This window comes from Lottia gigantea, assembly GCF_000327385.1.
Source record: "Lottia gigantea unplaced genomic scaffold LOTGIsca_125, whole genome shotgun sequence".
NCBI classification, from domain to species: domain Eukaryota; kingdom Metazoa; phylum Mollusca; class Gastropoda; family Lottiidae; genus Lottia; species Lottia gigantea.
In genome coordinates, this window is record NW_008707332.1 from 191,046 (window position 1) to 214,083 (window position 23,038).

The window sequence follows — 23,038 nt, forward strand, 5'->3', positions numbered from 1 at the left end:
CCTTTGTCTGTCAGTCAAAAAAGTCTTGCAGCTATATTTTAGAAATTCCTGTTTTCTAGTTAAACTTGGAAATTTTTACCCAACACATTATTGTGAGGAAAAATACCTAAATTGGCTCGAGATGTCATTGCTTCTCTCTTTTACACCTTACTATAAAAATAAACAGGTCCTGGATCATTGCAAATCAACAAACATTATCAGAAACTGTAGTATTTTAATCATTTTATTAGAAATGAATAAGCTAGCTGTCTACTGTAAGTATACAAATGGTATTTATGTCTGAAAGACATGATCAATGTTTAAAATTTCTTTTTTTATACCAAAACACACAAAATAGAAAAAAATATTTACAATATATTGCACAAAAAGAAATTCTCAACAAAATAAAAATATATATCAACAGAAAGTGAAACTGGGTAGAAGTTATTAAATTTGTTTGAATTCATATTTATTGGTAAAACCACATTTCAGACTATAAAAGAGTTCTACTGCATTATTCTCTTGAATAACTCAGTCATTCAGAACTTGTTTCTGGTGGAACACAAACTGGTTCAGAAAATCAGATATTACTTGGGCACATTTTTTCAAAAATTTTGTTGAGTAAATAAATTTATCTTGATGAAACAAAGTAAAACAGGGGATTTAATCCACACACAAACATATAATTGGCACTGACATGGGGAAGCTATAAAAATGCATAAAGCAGATAAATATAAAATAAATATAAATGGCAGTGAGACTGTCCTTAACGACAAAGATGAATGAACATTTAGATCATTAGCATACCATTTCTGCCAAAGCTGGCTTGATAATGGCTATCAAGTTACCAAGATACTAAAATATTATATGAAATAGTAAGTAATGAATACATGATAGACTAGATATAAATTATTAAACACTAGTATTGAACTTGGTGGGTAGATTGCTCCATTCCTCTCTTTAACTATCAAGATTTTTAATGAGATTTCACCTCTTAACACTGGAGAATTCAATTTCTAATAACTTGAGATTTCCTCAGATTAACATTGAGATGCTCCAGGGGATTGAGCTCTTTTACTTCGAGATTCTTTACTGAAAATATCAATAAATTGCAATATTGAATGGTAACATCAGGAGGAAAATCAGGATAACAAGGCTTCATATGTACATCTTGTAAGACAAAAACTTCCAGTTAGGCTACACGCAAAGCTTAAATGTAAAAGCTGTACAGTAAAATTACTTGCTTGGTCAAAAGCAATCACAGTAGTCTATAAGGACCTCTGTTTTCAGTTAATCACATGCATTAATGAATAATAACTTAAGATTTACCTTTTATGTTTTGATTTTTTAATATGTGGAGAAATCATAGGTTGTATTTTGTCTGTGAAATTATGGAAATTTCTCTCCAATTCACGTTGATATTCTTTTTGTTCTGATGTAATTAAGGCTTTATTCTTACGTAGAGCATCACTTGTCCTAAAATAAATTATATTTTACTTGTAGTTCTTTCAATTATAGCAATCTTTTATCAACTTCAGAATTAACAGGATCTAAGTTTGAACAGCACTATACTTTTACAATTGACTCAAAATTGCCTCCAATAGATATTAGAACATAAATTCTTAACATAAAGCAGTTTTTGGTCTACAGGCAATTTAGTACAACACTACACTAAGAGGTTGCTTGATTGGCAAGATCCGCACGATGAGAATTCATTGAATCTATCATTCACTGAAGTTGGAACAGAGTTCAGTACATGTTCCAGATGCACATAAAAAATAGTTGCAGACAGAATTCAAAATGGTAGAGAAGGAGATAGATGGGAAAATTATGAATGCAACATATTTCCATTCCATATGGTCGCTTGAGGGCAAAATTGAAACAGACGGAATCTCTCCAATCGAGCACCACCAATTATATATAATAGCCCTCTTAACAAAAATAAAACCATGGAATATACTTACTTTTTCATAAAATCTTTAAAACAAAGACGAAGTTTATTATGGTGTTTACTAGGTACTTCTTTACCTTCAGCTACTTTACTTAAAAATACCATAGCAACTTCTAGTGGTCCCTATATTTAAAAACAATACCATTATAACAAGAAATAAAAAACTTTCACTGTTACAGTATTGCTTAAATTAAAAAAGACACTTCTAAAAATGAGGCATAAGTAGGTATAAGATCAGAACTGTTCTATGCTGGTTTTGGGTTGGGTGATCTTTTTTCTCAAATTTGCACAAAAGAGTTAACTTAAAATTGTGAAGTAGCATAACACAATTAAAACTGATGACAATAATTCTGCAACTACTTGACGAAAAATCTTGAAATCGAAACGTATCCAACCTTATGAATAAATGAATTTCCTGACTTAAAATAAAATTACCTGATTTACAGTGGTTCCAATACAACCCTGTAGAACCATTTGTAATATCTTAGTATCTGGTGGATCTTGATTTAAAGCTACACTTAGTTCTTTAGTCTTCTTCTGTACATCTTCAATAGCTACTTCTATTGGTGACAATATTATCTACAAAGTAGCATTATCACTCGTCTTTAGCTTGATTTAATAGCATTATCATTAATATTAAACATGATTTAATATCATGATCATTCGTCTTTAACATAATTTAATAGCATTATCACTTGTCTTTAACATAATTTAATAGCATTATCACTTGTCTTTAACATAATTTAATAGCATTATCATTAATATTAAACATGATTTAATATCATTATCATTCGTCTTTAACATAATTTAATATCGTTATCATTATCATTCGTCTTTAACATAATTTAATAGCATTATCACTTGTCTTTAACATAATTTAATAAACTCATCTTTAACATAATTTAATAGACTTGCTTTAACATAATTTAATAGCATTATCACTCGTCTTTAACATAATTTAATAAACTTGCTTTAGCATAATTTAATATCATTATCACTAGTCTTTAACATAATTTAATAGCATTATCAGCTGTCTTTAACATAATTTAGTAGCATTATCATTCATCTTAAACATAATTTAATATCATTATCATTCATCTTAAACATAATTTAATATCATTATCATTCATCTTTAACATAATTCAATAAATTTGCTTTAACGTAATTTAACAGCATTATCATTCATCTTTAACATAATTTAATAGCATTATCACTCATCTTTAACATAATTTAATAGCATTATCACTCGTCTTTAACATAATTTAATAGCATTATCACTTGTCTTTAACATAATTTAATAGCATTATCACTCGTCTTTAACATAATTTAATAAACTCATCTTTAACATAATTTAATAAACTTGCTTTAACGTTTAACAGCAATATCACTCGTCTTTAACATAATTTTAATAGCATTATCATTCATGATTAACATAATTTTAATAGCATTATCACTCGTCTTTAACAATTTGCAATATACGACATGAACTGAAAAAACAAGCTTTCATCGAGTTCAAAATCATAAATGGAGAACTGTCAATGTAGTTAACCCTTTGTATCATATACAGAAAAAATACGATAGCGTGATGCTCATGCAGTTCCAAATGTGCTTAATGCATGAACCACTACCATAAGCGTCAAACAGGAAATCAGAATTTGTGACAAAAGTTGCTGCAAAAGTATTATACAATAAGCTTACCTGTTGTCTTTCAATAACTGATAGTCTAGTTTTAACGTAGGGGAAGAAATGTACAGTTGTTAAAATAGTTTTACGTTTATATTGTTCTTTTAAATCACCATGGGCTCTTCCATCCAATGTAAATGGTGTGGCATACATGAATCTCTCTGAAATATTGTAATTGTTTAATCAAGAACTTGCATAGTTGATTATTTCAAGGATTGACAAAATATATATTTATAAAATTCATACTGGAATAAAACATATAACATTTACTCTGAAAATAAGCAATAGAGATATAGTGACATTGAAAGGACATTGTCATGTGAAGAATGGTCTTTCATATAAGCACTTTTTATCATCAGCAATCAGTTACAAAATGGCCGATTGTCTTTTCAGGGTAAAGAAGTGCATTACACATGCAAATATATGGTATATGGAAAACTACGAAATATTTGTGGGTTTTTTTTTTCAGTAAATTTTTTTTACCTCAAATGTGCTATAAAGCAAAAATATCTCAAATTCTTGATCAAAAGCTAAGACTCACTTAATTTACAGTTTTTCTCAAAATAAGTCACCCTCTCTCTATATTCATAATAATCAAAATAAGGTTCAACATAGGTGATCTGTATATATGCCTGAAAAATATCAAAATAACATTAGGCTGGCATGGTTTGCTTTACAGCAGGAACTTAAGTCAAAACTAATTCACAATAAAAAAATAAGCTTGTACAATCCTATCATACTACATGAAAATATATTTCTATTGCAATGAAGAATGAACAACCAAAGGCTAGTGCCAACAATCGACAAATTATTAATCTGGCAGCTAACATCAATGCTATCATTTGATTCAATGTTATTGAGTATAATATATTTAATAGTCATATTTTACCTTTTCAGGATCTAACTTCTCCTTTTCTACAGTGTTAGAATCTTTTAATACATGTACAACATCTTCACCAAATCTATCTCCATAGAAACCCTAAAATACAGACTCATGATTACTATTAACATTGCTTTAGTTACAGTTATTTTTGAAAACAACTTCTTCTGAGTAATATCTATAGCACAAATAAAGTTTATGTTAAAATATCATAGAGAGAAAATCACATTCTTTTAGTTTTGTAAGATAAAATGACTTTTAAACATTTATTTATCTAAATTGTAAGGTGATCTTATTAACATGGCAATATTTAGTGTTAAAAAATAAAACTATGTAAATTTACTAACCACTAATCTGTGAGCTATTTCTGGTAGTTTAGTTATAGCTGGTTCTTTATAGATATATTCTTCCCCATCTAAATCTCCAAATTTACTACCATAAAAACCTACACGAAAATAGGTACCAAACATACGCTTTCCTTTCTGCAATATAAAACATCAGTACTTCTTAGCTTTCCATTTTTAATTTACTCTTTGGTTATATTAGTAAATAGTTTACACGTCTGTTAATATTAGTAAATAGTTTACATGTCTGTTAATATTTGTAAATAGTTTACACGTCTGTTAATATTTGTAAATAGTTTACATGTCTGTTAATATTTGTAAATAGTTTACACGTCTGTTAATATTTGTAAATAGTTTACATGTCTGTTAATATTTGTAAATAGTTTACACGTCTGTTAATATTTGTAAATAGTTTACACGTCTGTTAATATTTGTAAATAGTTTACACGTCTGTTAATATTTGTAAATAGATTACCTGTCTAGTTATATTTGTAAATAGTTTACACGTCTGTTAATATTTGTAAATAGTTTACATGTCTGTTAATATTTGTAAATAGTTTACACGTCTGTTAATATTTGTAAATAGTTTACATGTCTGTTAATATTTGTAAATAGTTTACACGTCTGTTAATATTTGTAAATAGTTTACACGTCTGTTAATATTTGTAAATAGTTTACGTGTCTGTTAATATTTGTAAATAGTTTACACGTCTGTTAATATTTGTAAATAGTTTACATGTCTGTTAATATTTGTAAATAGTTTACACATCTGTTAATATTTGTAAATAGTTTACGTGTCTGTTAATATTTGTAAATAGATTACCTGTCTAGTTATATTTGTATATAGTTTACCTGTCTAGTAATTTTTGTAAATTGTTTACTGGAAATACTTGTTATAGTTCACCTGTGTGATTATATTAGTAACTAATTTACCTGTCTAGTTATATTTGTCAATAATTTACCTGTCTAGTAATTTTGTAAATTGTTTACTGGAAATACTTGTTATAGTTCCCCTGTGTGATTATATTAGTAACTAGTTTACCTGTCTAGTTATATTTGTCAATAATTTACAAGTCCAATCATATCTGTAAATAATTTACAAATAGTTTGTCTGTCAATTTGAATTTGTCAACAGTGAAAAAAATACCTGTCTGTTAATATTTGAAAATAGTTTACCTGTCTAGTTATATTTGTAAATGCCTCTTGTAATTTCTGGTGAATATGGGCCAGTTTTTTAAAGTCTCTATTAGCTTCATGAATTGGTAGCAATATCTTATATACTTCATTGACAAGTTCATACATTCCACCCTACAATATAATATCATCATTTTCAACATTTACATTACATGGAAATATGTCATTCGGAATAATTGGTCTTCGGGCCTTCATTTGATGGATTTTTATGTGATCTGTTTTTCCTTACTGCTATCCAGGCAAATGGCAACAGAATACTGCATTTTGGACTATCTTATTAAAAACCATTTTCAACCATTCTAAAGTAAATGTAATAAATACAAACCATTGTAAATGTAATACCTACAAACCATTGTAAATGTAATAAATACAAACCATTGTTAATGTAATAAATACAAACCATTGTTAATGTAATAAATACAAACCATTGTAAATGAACCAGCAGCTTGTTCTAGTAAACCAACTAAACCGTTCTCTGTAAAATATTTTCCAGTACAAATACCTTCTTCATCTGGTGAGACCACATCATCAGATACAGCACTTTCTTCTAATACATTAGGTGTAACATGCTAAAATAATTAAAAAAGCTAAATCATCAGGTATGCATATAACTTTTAAAATCCACTCTCACATTCTTCTGCATTTTAACACGATATACTGTGGAAGCTTAGAGTTTAATCTGAGAGTAGTTAATTCTCCAAGGTAGTAATGACCTGTGATGTTTTATCAGGTGGCCCAAAAAAACAATCTTCAAGTCATTATTATTTAAAAAAAACATCAAAGCCAAAGCCGTTATATTTTCACCTCATAATTATAGAGATATTAAACATCATTTCACCAAATAACAGCCTCATAAGTTGAATAGTCTTGAAATACCAGACTTTTTAAAAATTGCAACTGCTTAAGAGAGTTCAGGTAATGGGTCCTACCTGGAAAGTGACACATCCAACAGGTAAATATGGTCTATCTTCTAACATATTTAAATATTCAGCTACAAGACCAGCAGCATGAACTAAACATTGAGCAGCTTCAGCATGATTACCTCTCTAAAATACAAAATATTCATTCATAATGCCTGTTTTTTTGTTTGAACATTGTTTCGAGTCTGTAGAGTTCATTGAAAAAAAGAACATTGTAAAGATCTCATCATGTTAACATCATGTTCACAAAACAATATTCTTGTGGTAAAGGGGTAAGCTTATAGGTGATTTTTCGTTTGAACAATGTCTATTGTGTGCAGCTACAAAAAACTTGAATACTTGAAATGAAATGAAATGAATGGAGTTTTACATCCTAATTTTCTGCACCGTATGGGCTAATGAGGACTGTTGAATACTAGAAATTGCAAGGTTACAAATTTGAGATATTCTACATAAGTTTCAGTGTATTACACAGTGATAATATATTTACTGAATATTAATTGTACCTGTTGTAAGTGGTAAGATAGTAACTAGTGTACACAGTTGATACATACCTCACTATGTTTACCAGCCATATTTTGTAACCAAGTTAACCGTAGATCAGGTGATGTTTGGTAACCTTTAGCTATACGATACATCAAGTCTAGTAACATCTCAGGATCTTCTTGAAACTCTTTCATTTTAACAGTATCAGATAGGATCATATGTAGATTGAATACCAGATCTCGAACCTATAAATACAAAGTTTATTGTGAACATAGTAGTTCTCATTTATTTTACACTACAATGCAACATGCTATGAAACGCCTATGTTTTGGTGTGTTTGTGTATAATACAACAAGATAAAAGTCATACCAGACAAACACAAATAAAGAGCTGGTAGCTTCAATACTATGTCTTCTGAATAGCACTTCTGACATCAGGTTTCTTTAGAATCTTAAAATGGCATCTAAAATTTTTTGCTAACAAATAGGATTATAGAATTTTGTCTCTGCAGTTCAGAATTGTGCCTCTGTAGAATTTTGTCTCTGTAATTCAGAATAATGTCTCTGTAGCTCAGAATTGTGTCTGTAGTGTATAAAAATTTGTCTCTGTAATTTAGAATGTTGTCTCTGTAGTTTATAATTATGTCTCTGTAGTTTATAATTATGTCTCTGTAGTTTATAATTATGTCTCTGTAGTTCACCTTTGACAGTAAGTAAATAGTACCTGTTCTGGGAAACTGGTCTCCTGTAGTTCTATATCAGCTTCAGCATAAGTTAATATAGTCTTTAATGATTTACGTAAATATTCCTCATTAAAATTCTGATTCTGACCAACTAATGAACTTAATGACATTGTAACTTGCATCTTGACTCTAGCAAAATTCTGAAGAAAAAAACATAGAATAAGGATTGTAGGCCAATACCACTGTTCTGTTTCAATCATTGTACACTGCAAGGCAATGTTCATCTTCATTAGTTAAAAAAGGGCAAAGAAAAGTAAGATTCAGCTAAATATATGAAACTTAAAAAATATATGTAAATTATAAGAAACACAGACATCTGACTGAGAATTTCTATCAGTGTCCCAGATACAAATAAAAAAAAGTTAGAAAGCCTCTTTACAATCCTTTTAATATACATGCAGAACTAGTATTTAGAGAACAAAACTACAAGACTTACATTTCCCAGTTCGAAGTTCTGTCTCATAAGAAGATAAAGTGAAGCACTAGCTTGTGATCTGGTATTACTAACAGATGAACTACAATGTCTTAATAATCTTAAACATAAATCAGCACATTGTTCTGTTTCTTCTTCAAATAACAGATCCAAAAACTGAAACAAATCATTAATTCAAAATCAAAGAACTGAAAAAAATCAAATCAAATGACATTTCAAATAAAGTTTCACTTGAAATAAATTGATTAAGATTTGATAGCTTTTTGGATTGATCATAATTTTTTAACAAAGAGTTGAGATTCCCCACATCTCATTACTTACTACATAAAGTAGTAGGGTCTATCAATTATTTTTTAACAAAATCTCTTACCCTTGTTACTAAAGCTCTTTGAGTAGAAAACATGTTCTGTAACACCAAGGTGCTTTGATTTAAAGCAAACATATGTAATAACACTCTTAAAGCACTGCTTAATAATGGCTGCATTAAATCTGACGTCTGGGCAATCTAAAAGTTAAACATTAATAAGATTCATACAGGTTAACTCAAATAATTACCTATTGGATGATATTTAATTTCCTGGAGCTCATCTCAATCGGCTGAAACATGTTTTGGATACAAAATCCTCAGCAGGACTGCTTGTTTTGAAAATGGAGGTTGTATAGAAAAGCAAACTTAGTCACTAATCTGGAGTGATCTTTACAATGGAACAATCATATGGTTAAACTGTTTTTTAAGCCTAGTTAGTTGATCAAACATTACTGGGTGTTAGCTATGTGGACTTCTTGAAAAGGGATGCAGAGTTCACATACCCAGTTGCAGACTGACATGGCGCCAGTGTGTTTATTTTCTGACTGACTTCCGAGATTAAGGGCTATTATGTTATTTTATGATCTCGGGGATAATTTTGTCCACCAGCTGAGACATAAGAGAATGGGTGTGTAAAAAACAAGTACCAAGTTACTAGAGAAAATTACCTGTATAACTAATTCTATTAAATCTAATGATATCATACTGACTTCTGCTGCTAAACTTCCTTCAACATGACTATCAATTTCTACATCTCTTGGTTTAGGACTGAAAGTATACACACAAAAATTAACATCCCTCACACTGTTCTAGGCCAAGGTCAGTAGCCTCATGTTGTAAATAAGAAGCATATGCAGTCCTACCATAATTAGTCCAAACTTTCATTCTGTTGTTGTTTAGCTCCTATTTTTAAATGGAATGAAAGTTTGGCCTAATTTTAATTATACTGATTCTTAGTCATTCATGAACTTGGTACTTGAAAGCCAAATGGCATTTGTAGTATCACAATTATAGGATCACAACATTGGGAACAGTGCAAAAAGAGTTATAAGTGCCCCTTTTTTTTGAGTCCAGACAAGACCAGCTTCTTTTCAAGACTTTATTTACAGGACAACACTAATATCTGATATGATCCTAATACAACTCAATTAATTTAAAGCAATCTTGCTAGTTGTAGTAGAGTATGGGATCACCTACTCAGAATTTTGGAAGGCTTATTTCAAAACATGATTTAACAAAAGTTACCTTTCATGAACTTCCATTGAATGTCTCCATTGTACTTGATCTTTTCTCCATCTTAATCTACCACTACCACCACTACCATTATTACCTTCACTAGATACTAATGGTGGAGTTCTGTCACCTGATACAACTATATAATATAATTCAATATAAATGAAATGATGCTTGTTGAAATATATTACATGACATGATTACTATATGACCAATTGATTCTTAAACAGAATGAAAAGATGTCTTATAACTTTTTATCTGTGGGGGACATTGTTAGCATCAATTTGCACCATTCAAATTCCAATTGATTATGATCAGATGTGTGAGTTCACTATCACAAAGAACCTTGCGTGATATTTCAGTGGAATTTCAGTAACCACTGATGTTTGACTGAAAATAGGAATGGTGCAAATCAATGCTATCAGTGTCCCAGTTACACATAAAAAATTTAATAAAACCTCTTTACAAACCCTTTAAGTTCATTACATGGTCATGGAATGATCATGCTGCATTTGTTACCTCTCATTTGAACAGGATATACAAGTTTTTAAGTATGAAATAAGTTGTTTATGTTCATGATATTTTTATATAATACCTACCAGAAGTAACAGAGTTTTGACGTCTGCGTAACATCATCTCTGTTCTAGCATTACCAGTTCCTAATATAGCTTCTTCTAACTTTGATTTCATATCAGTTGATTTCTTTAAGGTTTGTTGAGAACATTGATTCATAGCTTTCTTACCCTAGATCATGAAAGGATCATTGAATTATCACATAATATAAATATCATATAATCTGATGAACATATTAGGAAAATCAAAATTCATCCTTTGACCTGTTTTACAATTTAATGCAAGTCAAGAGACATTTTGACATTTGCAAGTAAATTTGTGAATCAGGTCCAAGGATAGTTTAACTGACATTGCAAGTGTGAAATTAAACAAATTCTGGCACAATTTGATTAAAAATAAACTGTACAATCAAATATCATTGGAAAGTATTTTAGCTAAACTGTAACCAGACTTAATCTGTTTTTGCTCTTCTATGTACTAAAGGCAATAGAAAAAGTTGATGGGCCTTCATACAAAAAAGTCAGGAATAGGTACATTTATCGACGTGAGGATGGTTCGTTAAACTGTTTTTACATAATTACATCTATCATTGACCAACAAATGGACATAAGTTTAAACTCTAACTTTACTACTTTTATTTTTATGGATATACACAAAGTTTCATATTTATTGACACAATTATGCACCAAAATGGACACAAATGGACATTTTTTCTATCAATAATTCTGGTAATATTTATAAAAGATTGTAATTCACCTCCCTGCCAATCAATCTTATATACCTGTGATGACATGAGCTGTTCTTCTTTAGAAAAACTTCTATTTAATAGAGTTCCTGTTCCTCGCAGAAAGTCAACTGATTTCCTTTGAATACCTTCCCACAGCTGTTCATGCAATGTTTGTGGCTTGGATAAGAAGCTTTTAGATCGTAGATTTGAGAGACCAGTGAAACCATCCTGCCAATCTTCCAGTGTTTCATCAGATGAGGAGTTTTGGGATGCAAGGTCATAATCAACCATGGCCCATTTGGCCTGTAGACAAGACAACATAACAAGTAGTAAACATGTTGGCAATTGGAAGCAATTCAGCCGTTTGTTTGATTTTTTTTTCCAAATTTGAGTCATGATAAATGAACTAGTGGTTAAAATAGCTCTGTAAATTTAATGATTCATAAAATTTCCAAATTGAATACAAAATTTCATAGACTACATCCTCATAGGTTTGATCAAATTCCGAAAAATCAGGTACCAATTTTTAACAAAATTTGTTGTTAACTACAAAGCTGCAGCATATAAATTAGAAACAAGGAAAACAACTTTATTGTTGTTGTTGTTTTATAAAAATTGAGACAATGTTGAGTTCTATAAGAGTTACTCTGCAACAAATTCAACATTTATCTATTATTGTATCTTTTGATACAGGATAGAAATATTCAGGTATAAAAAACTGCTACAAAGTGCCAAATATCTAACCAAAATCATAACAGTTACCAAATTTTACAAAAATCAGTAAAAGTTCTTATAATCAACAGATGGATTTATCAAAATGGCTGACAATGATATAAAGTCATGTGGCATTCTAAAATATCTATGAGTTAATAATTATGAACAATTTGAGAATTCTATGAATTTTATGAATTACAGAGAAAGTGGTATTCAAATTCCATGATTTAATGAGAATGAATGATCAAAGTAGGCATGAAATATGACCAAAAGATAACCAAAGAAGAGTTCAGAATCAAAACAAAAATTACTTTAGCAAAGACAGAGAGCAATAAAAAAACAGAAAGCATGAAATTAGAAATTAAGCATGGCAAATCTTGTGCTTGAAACAGATAGTCGGCTAAATTGACATAGCCCAAATTCAGCCATTCATATCACTTTTCAGTAAGAAAATTCAATGTTTGGTTTGTCTGCAATTAAAGAAAACATACAAAGTGGAAGTGCAATGACCATAGCATGAATTCCTTTAATTGCACACATTCCAGACGTCAGAATTTCATTCTCACAGTGCTATGATAAGCAGAAATTGCGCTACATGTATATCTGCTAGAAAGGCCAAAAGATGACTATCGTTAAAAATTCAAAGATAGAATGGCTGTCAATGAATAATGAGCATGAATAGAATAATCCAAGATGGCTTCCAAAATTCAAGATGGCTTCCAATTGATCAACATGTGATTAATAATATATGTATGATAGATATTGTCTAATGCTTTTTAAATATACTAGATTGGGGTCTAGCTCTATTTATATATATATATTATAAGGTAATTTAAGGTCAGTTAGAGTATATTAAAATTTGATATAATATTTTTCAATTTAAAATTTGTTAGTTTAAATAATTTTGAAAAAGAATCAGATATAACAGTGAAGAAAAAGTGATTTTGAATAAAAGCAAGTAAAATGATATCAAAGTTGAGATGATTCTATATATAGATTGATATGTAAAGCCAAACACAAAGCTTTCAGACAAATGTAAAATATAAAGCTTAAATTGAAAACTTAGGCTCAAGTACATTACTAAAAGCAATGAAATTAAAAGATTTTCTAAGATCACAGTAAAATTAGTTACTTTAGTGGGTGCTCTTCAAAACAATTTACATTCAATCATAGAAATGTTCATGCCTCATGCTTATTTTCTTCAAAATATTAATTGTTAAAATGTTAAAGTTTGAAAACCATGTCAAAATCAATCAAAAAAGGAGTTATTCCAAGAAGTTATTGAAAAGATCAAAAATTGTACAACATTTATAATTCCATGCCATTTGAACATTTTTCTCATTAAAAAATGGAAACATATTAAAATTAATCATTAACTAAGTTATTTTGTCAATGTTTTATGTGTATTTTTATTTGTAAGGGAATGAACAGTAAATATCAATTTATCATCCATCCAATTTCCATGAGCCCTAAGCAGTCATACCAAGATATCAACTATTATGAGGATAAATCAACATGTTTATTGTAAAAGACAAGATTTCATCACTTACACAATGCTGTAGAATGACCATGCAAATGTAATGCGATTCACAATTGCAGCTATATTTTTTTGATACTCATTTACATATTTTTAAATAATTTTTAGATGTGTAATATCTGGATATATGGTAAAATAGTTTCTCATTCTTAGTTATCTAATTTTTAAATTGGCTAGCTCGAAATGTTCATATGCTTAAAGATCATTTTAACATTACACTGAGAATAAAAGTTACAATAGAAGAATAGCTTGCAGGAATACTTGGAATCTCAGAACGATATTTGTTCTGTCCATTCCCTTCTAACATGTCCTTCATATCTTACTACAAAACACACTTCATACAATTCACAGAAATAAGTAAAAGAAGATTGGCAGGGGAGGTAAACAGAAGAGTCGGAAAATAATAATATTTGCCTATAAACTGTTTAGGGAGGTTATTAGAACAGCTATTATATATGATTATTATAATATAGTTGAAACCCACACCACTGAACACTGTTACATGCTGTACATAGCAAGGTGCCCGTATATTAACATAATAACATAGTCATTACTACCTAAATATATCATTTTCTATGTAATATAACTAAAAATTAGATCCAGTCAAGGTCCTAGGGCTTGATCAAATTTGAGTTGAACTAAAATATGTATTGAGACAGCTGTCAAACGAGGGTTCACCATGTTAGAACACCATATATAAATAAGTAACTGATTTTGTCAAAAAAGGCATCCCTATCAGTCTATATGGCTAAAAATATTGAAGAATCATTGTAAGATTGTATCTGGATACTTGCTGGTACATGTAGCATGGGAGGGCTTGCTTACTCATTTATTGTTAAGTCTTTCAATAACATGCTTTCAATACAATCAAATTTCCAATTGAATACAAGAGAATTAAGATAAGGTCATCATGGGAACTGTTTTTCAAGGGTAACCTAATAAGGAAATGTCCAAAGTTGAAAGTATTTGCAAAATTATGAGGGTGCCAACAACATCTGCTTCCAATAAAACCTCTACAAAATTACAAAGCAAATTATTGGAAGAAGCAAAGTGAGCTAAAACCATAAAACCACTGGACTTGATGAAGATAGTTTTACAGGTTTATCTTAACATAATGACTACACAAAATACAGTGAACACAAAATCTACTTTTGTTAAATATTATCAGAAAAGTTAATAAAACCCAGAATTAGTTTGTGAAAGAATGAATGTCTAATATTACAACAACACAAATTTCATTAAAATTTCATCAAACTTTAAAATCTTTATAACAAGTTTTCTACATTATCAACCAGGGCTGTTGATTAAATGTTCCTTACCAGACATAATTACATGTTTGATATATTCTTGTCTTATGCCATCACACGGGCATCTTTGAACTCCAGCTAGACTATACTAGCAAAGGCTGTAAAATCATTGTTTTAAATGGGTACCGAATTTCATAGATTAGTTTTCATAAGCATGTATTCAAGGGAACAAGGGGATTCAATTTTTCCATATATTTTTGTAAGCTTTTATAAGAAAAATAATCCTTTGATTTGCTTATCCACAAAAATTGAGATCCCCAAGAACAATAATGACTTTGAGCTTTTTTCAACAGCCCTGGTGCTTACTTCAAAGTAATCATAACATGCACTGAGAATGTTTGCAATTGCTAATGTATATGATTGGAATAAAATCAAACAAGAAGTTTATAATATATCATGTCACATGCCAAAAGACGGCCATACTTACCTTATATTCAAAGTTAGATATTATAAAATGTACAACATCTAGTAAACTGGCTAATTTATTCATAGGTAAGGTAGACCACCATTGTCTTAATGCTTTATGATCGCAATTCTTTAACACCCACATAAAACAAACTAATAGATTACGTGTAGCTTCAGCATTTAACCCTGCTTTACGTGACTATAAAATAGAAATATTAAAACAGAACCTGAAATATATTGTTACTCATAGTTTCACGCATCACTGCAAAATATATCAAATCATATCAAAATTATGATCTTGCGGGATAACTAATCCTCAAAATTCTAGCTTCATTATTCAGAAGACAATATGCTAAGTTTAGGTCACTATTAATTCAAACAAGTGGTTGCCTGGCAAGATACACCCATTTCCCTAATAAATGTTTTCAGAAAATCAAGGGAGGCTGTCAATCTCTGTCAAATTGTACCAAACATTTAATTAAAACAGATATTGTTGATTTAAACCAACACCAAAAAATTTCATAAAATTATGACATAAACTGTCAGCTCAAAGATAAACTGCTATGCAACCAAGTTTTTAGTCAAACAGAACAAAAATAATGCGTTGAACTTGACACTCTTTGAATGCCATACCATGTATAGAACAAATAACATGTAATATAGAACAAAAACACTGCGTATAGGACTATTGTTTTGAATAATGTAAATATTGATAAAATATGAACATTAAAGTCCAGTTTCCATGTAAGTCAATGGGAAAAAGTGAGTGTGTTACTTTAAAGAAGTCTCTGTTATAAATTCCACTTACCTTAACAGATGTCTCTGATGGATCAAAAGGAGTCTCTTGTGGCTTATAAACAGCAGAACTAGCAATAGCCATGGCAACCTTTTGATTAATACGATTTCCTTCTTCATCAAAGTGTATAGAGTGTCTATTACGTTCTTCTAGATAAGGATCATATAGTTGTGGTAATGCCTCGATAACAATACCTATTACTGGTAAATACATAGCTGCTAGTCTTCCCTTTATTTCAGGATCTGTATATCGTATGTCTAAATCATGGTTATGGAGTAAGTTACGTAGAACATTAATAGCTCTATGATGGATGACTGGGTTACTACAATAGATAAATACAATATCAGTAAGCATTAGTTCAACAATATACAAAATATACTACAAGTTTAGGAACAGCAAACAAAAATACAGCCTCTTTGTAAGTTTCAAAACATCATAAATAAAACAAAAACAAGATTTGACTAAATGCAGCCATTTGATTGGTTAATAAAACTAATGTCCCAATTATTGTCCAATCAGATGACTTGAACATTGAAACCATCATTATTTACGTACTTTAAGCAAACCAGCTAACAGCTAAATAACCCTTTTTGGGAAACTATTTTTTATCAGTGAAAACGTGTTCTAATCGATCTTTAATTTAGGATTACATGTATTCATACATCAACCAAACTTGATCAAAATTTGTTTAAAAACAATAGACTATAACTGTGAAAACTAACCAACAATAACAGTATGTCCACATAAAAATATGTAGGTGTAAAAAACCATTGAGAAAAAACTTACTATGTGTCAAGAGCTGCAGACAAATCAGACAAAACTAAACCACATAGATAATGTTGTTGTCTAAACTCGATAGTTAGTTGATAGAATATTCCTTTATCAGTCAATGTACTAGTTGATGTATAAGAACTATGAGATGTTATACTACCGGTACTTGGTGTAGGACTACAAGGACCCGATGATGGAGTAGTAGGTGTAGCGAACGGTAGATTTAGAGGAAAATAATGCTCATGACTACACACTATTCTTATAAAATCTAGACGTAATAACATTAGACCAGTAGAGTCTTGTAGTAGATTCATCTTATGTAGAGTCTGAAAAGTAACGTTTTTTCTAGTTAATATAATTTGGACATATTGGTATTAACCATAGGCTTAGCTATCACTTAAATAGGCAGTATGCAAAATTTTCAAAATTAAAAACGTTCAATATTAGATCATAATATGAAGTTTCTAAAAAAAATAATATTTACTTGGTATGTATCTACTTGATTTACTTTAATATTTGAGAAAAAAATTGGATGTTCTAATTGTCAAGTAAGCACTTTAAACTAGTTTTGATTTTAGGTATAAATATTTTGAGTTGAAACCTTTAGGGTAATTAGTCAACCCGCTTCAATATTTTAATGACCATTTAAAATTTAATTGTTTAACTTTTGGGTCAGTAATTTTTTTGTTGACATCAAAAGGACTTCAGTAGAGACCTTTGTTTCATTACCAGTCTAGGACACAGGCAGATTTGCTTTAAACTGGTCTTTATTCTAGAATTGTCCAAGTATAATAGAAAAAGCAAACTTACCGTTCCACAATACTGACTAATCAACTGATAAACAAAACCTCTATCCATCAGTGATAATAGATCATGTAGAAAGAAAGCTAGACTGGTATTTAAACTTTTAATCAATGGTGGTTCCTGAAATTGAATTATACATAATATATTAGAACCAGAAGAAACTAACACAAGGTTTGTAGCCCAAATAAGTAACATATCAAATGAATCTTGGTATGCCATTCCCATTCTCACTGGGACCAAAAACTACTTGATTCAGCAACACTTTGGACACACTGTTCAGGTATGAGCATAAGAGGTCAAAGGGCAATAGAACATAGCTTCATCAGGAGTCTTTTCTTTAATTGATGCAATAGTAGAGCTTCCTATACCCTTGATATAAGCCTTAAACATGTTCTTATCGAATTTTAATCAAGTGCACATATTGGTGATTCCCAAAAGCACTTTCTCTATTTTTAAAATAATACCTCAATAGAAAATTACCTTTATATGTCTATCAACTATATCTCTTATTAACATAGAGACTAATGCTTGTATATCATCTATAAAATGATCAGGAAATCTCATCTGTCTTGGTGCCTCGAGTTTATCTACATGACTCAGATGTTCAGCCATAGCCTTTGCCTGAAAATACAATGGAATTTTACATCTTTCTTTTGAAGAATGGCTGTGGGTAGCACAGTGGGTTAGAGTGATAGAATTATTACATGATTTTTAATGAGTGTGAAAATCTGGTGACCTTGAACTGAATAAGTCATTTTCTCATTATTCCAGTCAGCATATCTGTAAATGAGTAAGATCGATCCCAGAAGAAGATTACAACAAGAAAATTTCATCAGTAGAAATACTCTGACACATATTTGGTTAGTTCTCATCTTGTGCTTTTTTCGGACCTGTATCCCTAAAATTACTCACCATTAGTTCTAGAAAGAACCAGGCATTATTGAGAGCTAAATCTCTAGTTGTACCACTTGATACAACCCACTGTAGAGCAAACTCTTCATGTATTAACTAAATAATATTGAAGAAAATAATATAATATAATAATAGGATATCATCAGTGGAAAATGATATAGAAAACTTTATTGAGGATATATATCTGCTTAATGGGACAGGTGCTCCATTTTGGGGAGTTGATTTTAGTCTTGATTATATGCAAATAGTCTTCAGAAAATCGCATAATTCCTTTAAAAGTACTTTAAACTAGGAATTTTACACACTTTTTCTATATATGTCTTCTCTTTATATCACAGAGTATATTAAATTGTAGTCATTTTAACATTCAATCACGGATATAGGCACACATTGATTTGAAAGCTCAAATTTTGACAGTGAGCTTTGAACATTATTACTGATTGGCTTAGCTGAAAAATTCCTCTTTCTGAGACTAAAGTATGATTAATCTAAAAAAATGGCGCATTTTCAGCTTGTCTTTCTATATTAGTATAATACTGGAGTTAATATAATCTTAAAGAGTTTAACAAAGTAAATGTAAAGTCATTTTACATACCTTTTTCCCTCTCATTTTAGGAATATTATTTGATAGAGTGTCATCACCTCTCATACTACCAGCTCTATCTAAATTACCTCTACCACCTGTTAAATAGTAATCATATATCACAATATAACATGATATGACAATTCCCTTTGATCTTTTTGTTGTATAAATGAGTGGGAGGTGCTTAGGTATGCTATAACTAGGCTTAAATTGTGGTTACAGTGCAATTTACTGTGTAAATGTATAGAGAGAGGGGTGTGTCTGGTTTTGTCTAAACAGATATGATATGTAGATATGAAAAATATTAAATATACATAATTTGAAAACAATAAATAGTTGGTGGACGTACCTATAAATCCAGCAACTTCAGCATCAGGGGATGTAGGTGTTTGACCAGCTAGATCAGGATTACTGGTACTACGTAGACAAGATTGTTTATTTATTGGTAATGATGATGGACGTCCTAATGTAGCATAACCTGACATAGTCGGACTTCCTAATGATTGAACTAGAAAAATATAAAGTAGAAATTATATTTTCTGTCTTAAAACTGTAAGCCAATAATAATATCTCCATTTCTAAACTTCATTATCAATAGACATGTATCAATTCTAATCTATATACATGTATGAGTAAAACTGTAACTATGTCTTCAATAATCAGACGAAGAGATTAATATATCTATCAGTGGACTTACCTGATGTCATAACTAAACTAACTCACTAACTAACTGCATTTTGATAAATCCAAAAATCAAGTAATTATCCATAAAACAACAAATAATTATTGATAACCAAACAAAAAGTAAAGCATTTTTCAATAATTACTTTGTTTTATGGATAATCACATTATACAGGGATTCTGTTGTATAGTTATGACACCACTGATGAATATATACTCTTATTGAACAAAGGTCTGAGAAGTTATATCTTATGTTCATTCTAAGAGGAAGTATTCTTTTAATACTAAAACATACCATGTTGTAGCAGGCCAGGATGAGGTATATTACAACCATACTGTATATAAGTGGCTAGTGTAATATTTCTACCATTGATATCATTCTTCTCTTCTAATAACTCATGGACTTTCTTTACTATCTGTGCTATAGCTTCAAAACATGTTGGTCCAATACTTACTGTAATAAAGCATATATATATATGGTACTAAATTATAATGTCCAATTAGCTAGCAAATTGTAACATGATAGCAGGTAGTCACCTTTAATTTCAGGTGTAGTATGCTATGCTATGCTATACTATGGTATATTCTCGTATTGCTTTATCTATGTAAACAAATAACATGTATGAAACTCATCAAAAAGTTCCAAACAGCATTTAGTATGACCACATCCATTGAAGTTGGATTCAATCTTGGCCCTCTGGCTTGCTTAAGAATGCAGAACAGTTACAGGGTATTACAAAGTTTGTACACCTCCATAATTTAGCTAAGAACAGAACAATTTAATGTCAAAAGATGTTCTACTTTGACTGCATATTCTGTTTCCAGAAAAAAATATCCCATTCCAGATCTATTTCATGCTTCTATAAATCTAACATGGATACTCAAAGCTACAGAGAACTGAACAACTGGGCAGGTCCACTAAAATGCAAAAAAATTATTTAAAAATCCAGTTTATACTTACTTGAATTGCCTCCAATGACTGGTGGTCGTACCATTAAATATAATAACTTATCAAATATCAGATGTAGAAACTGAACCAAACGGTCACCTTTAGCATTCATTAAATCCATGACACTTCTTTTTAATTCATTTTCAAAACTAGTTTCAGTTAACCTAGGGGGTAGTTTCTGTTCATTAGCAGAGTGTGTTAGATTTAAAAACCTTGAGATAAATTCATCCTACAACAAAATAAAATACATTGTTAACAGAAATAGACACAGCAAGAGAAATAGACAAGAGAAAGAGACAAGACAAGAGAAATAGACAAGACAAGAGAAATAGATACAACAAGAGAAATAGATACAACAAGAGAAATAGATACAACAAGAGAAATAGACAGGACATGAGAAATAGACACAAGAGAAATAGACAAGACAAGAGAAATAGATACAACAAGAGAAATAGACAGGACATGAGAAATAGACACAAGAGAAATAGACAAGACAAGAGAAATAGATACAACAAGAGAAATAGACAGGACATGAGAAATAGACACAAGAGAAATAGACAAGACAAGAGAAATAGATACAACAAGAGAAATAGACATGACATGAGAAATAGACACAAGAGAAATAGACAAGACAAGAGAAATAGATACAACAAGAGAAATAGACATGACATGAGAAATAGACAAGACAAGAGAAATAGATACAAGAAGAGAAATAGACATGACATGAGAAATAGACATGACATGAGAATCCTGGCAGTGAAAATCCTTTTGCTCTTAGATTTGGTCTGTTACAAGGTTAACCTGAGAAACAAAGATCTTGATCTTACCTGAGGATGTATTGAAGAGACAGCTTGAATAGATACATTAAATACACCTTTATGACTATCAACCCATTTCATATTATTTAGTTGAACCTGAAATAAGACACATTTATACTGAAGATACATCATTAAACTTTTCATACAAGTAATGGCTTAAAGGATATAGTTATCTAAATATCATAATGTAGATATTACATGTAACTGTTGAGAGACTGTAATAATGATTAATAGTGGAACAGTGTGACAGAATTGTGCTTTGCTGGGTGGATAGGTTGGTTCTACATGGCACAATAATCCAGGATGTTGTATTTCAATTTGTTACAAAGGTTGAACGAAAGGAACTGGGCTTGTTACATTACTTACATCAGGATGTAACATAGAATATCTAGGTGGAGGTCTGTCTACACTAACAGGTAATGTAAAATCACCAACTACTAATTGTCCATCTCTTATTAATGGTAGCCACTGAAAAAACAATTCAAAACCGAATATTCCAATATTCTTTCAAAGTTCATAGGAAATTCTAAGAATCTTAGATACTACAAAGACAGACATTTTAAAATACAGCTTCCTTCTTCCTTGCAATTTCCCATCCACATAATATAAATCTTCAGATAAATAATACATACAGTATATCCAACAGGAACCTCGACCGGTGTTGTTGGTTCATTTTTCTTCACTTGACAACTGATATGATAGAATGTAAATAATAGATGATGAACTTCACTCAATCCACCTGGTAACTTCATCTTGATTTCTTCATAGAAATCAGGAGATCTAAAATAAACACAAAAATCAACATGTAACAGGGCTAAGTTTTAAACATGATAAGTGATAATGCCGCGTTCAGTGCTTTTGGTAAGTAGGGAAGTGCTCAATGTAGTGTAATATTTACTGCATTGTGTATATTTAGTATATAAAATTCTTTAGTTAACATGATTAACAGTTACATGTTATTTCATTGCAATTGTTATGTTATATTTGTAGTTTCTCAGGTTGTATGTATGCTATCAACAGATAAATTCATAATATTAAAATAGCTTCCTCTGCTATTTTAGTAGTATCGAATTAGACATTGCCTCATATGACAATTAATATAATATTCAAAATAGCCTGGAAATTCTAATGTAGTTAACTTACTTATTATGATAGGTTACAGTTGTATAAGCTTCTTTAGCAAATTCAGGACAACTTGATTTACCAAATATAACCTAGAAACAAAAAATAAACTTACAACAAAGTGAAACTTTCATGAAAAGTTCATCAAAATTTGCATTAAAATCTAAAATAAAAAAGAACAAACTTT

The 23,038-nt window shown here is 30.2% G+C and overlaps 1 protein-coding gene across 1 annotated transcript in view; it reads right to left on the minus strand.

Annotated features, from left to right (window-relative positions):
• Positions 1-211: 211 nt before the first annotated feature.
• The window catches only part of LOTGIDRAFT_199704 (hypothetical protein), a 28,513-nt gene continuing 5,686 nt past the window's right edge, over positions 212-23,038 (minus strand). The window contains exons 14-45 of the mRNA XM_009048596.1: positions 22,873-22,943; positions 22,362-22,509; positions 22,096-22,197; positions 21,739-21,825; positions 20,924-21,140; positions 20,254-20,416; positions 19,627-19,773; positions 19,294-19,372; positions 18,699-18,794; positions 18,267-18,407; positions 17,806-17,906; positions 16,998-17,327; positions 16,230-16,533; positions 15,438-15,614; positions 10,752-10,896; positions 10,165-10,282; positions 9,588-9,687; positions 8,983-9,117; positions 8,616-8,768; positions 8,161-8,319; positions 7,506-7,682; positions 6,961-7,077; positions 6,457-6,600; positions 6,014-6,145; positions 4,841-4,975; positions 4,503-4,592; positions 4,155-4,245; positions 3,629-3,774; positions 2,366-2,509; positions 1,944-2,053; positions 1,309-1,455; positions 212-1,071 (exon numbers count right to left, since the gene is read on the minus strand). Of these exons, the coding sequence (XP_009046844.1) occupies positions 1,020-1,071; positions 1,309-1,455; positions 1,944-2,053; positions 2,366-2,509; positions 3,629-3,774; positions 4,155-4,245; positions 4,503-4,592; positions 4,841-4,975; positions 6,014-6,145; positions 6,457-6,600; positions 6,961-7,077; positions 7,506-7,682; positions 8,161-8,319; positions 8,616-8,768; positions 8,983-9,117; positions 9,588-9,687; positions 10,165-10,282; positions 10,752-10,896; positions 15,438-15,614; positions 16,230-16,533; positions 16,998-17,327; positions 17,806-17,906; positions 18,267-18,407; positions 18,699-18,794; positions 19,294-19,372; positions 19,627-19,773; positions 20,254-20,416; positions 20,924-21,140; positions 21,739-21,825; positions 22,096-22,197; positions 22,362-22,509; positions 22,873-22,943 (4,458 nt within the window). The 3' untranslated portion in view covers positions 212-1,019. The remainder of the gene's footprint in view (positions 1,072-1,308; positions 1,456-1,943; positions 2,054-2,365; positions 2,510-3,628; positions 3,775-4,154; positions 4,246-4,502; positions 4,593-4,840; positions 4,976-6,013; positions 6,146-6,456; positions 6,601-6,960; positions 7,078-7,505; positions 7,683-8,160; positions 8,320-8,615; positions 8,769-8,982; positions 9,118-9,587; positions 9,688-10,164; positions 10,283-10,751; positions 10,897-15,437; positions 15,615-16,229; positions 16,534-16,997; positions 17,328-17,805; positions 17,907-18,266; positions 18,408-18,698; positions 18,795-19,293; positions 19,373-19,626; positions 19,774-20,253; positions 20,417-20,923; positions 21,141-21,738; positions 21,826-22,095; positions 22,198-22,361; positions 22,510-22,872; positions 22,944-23,038) is intronic.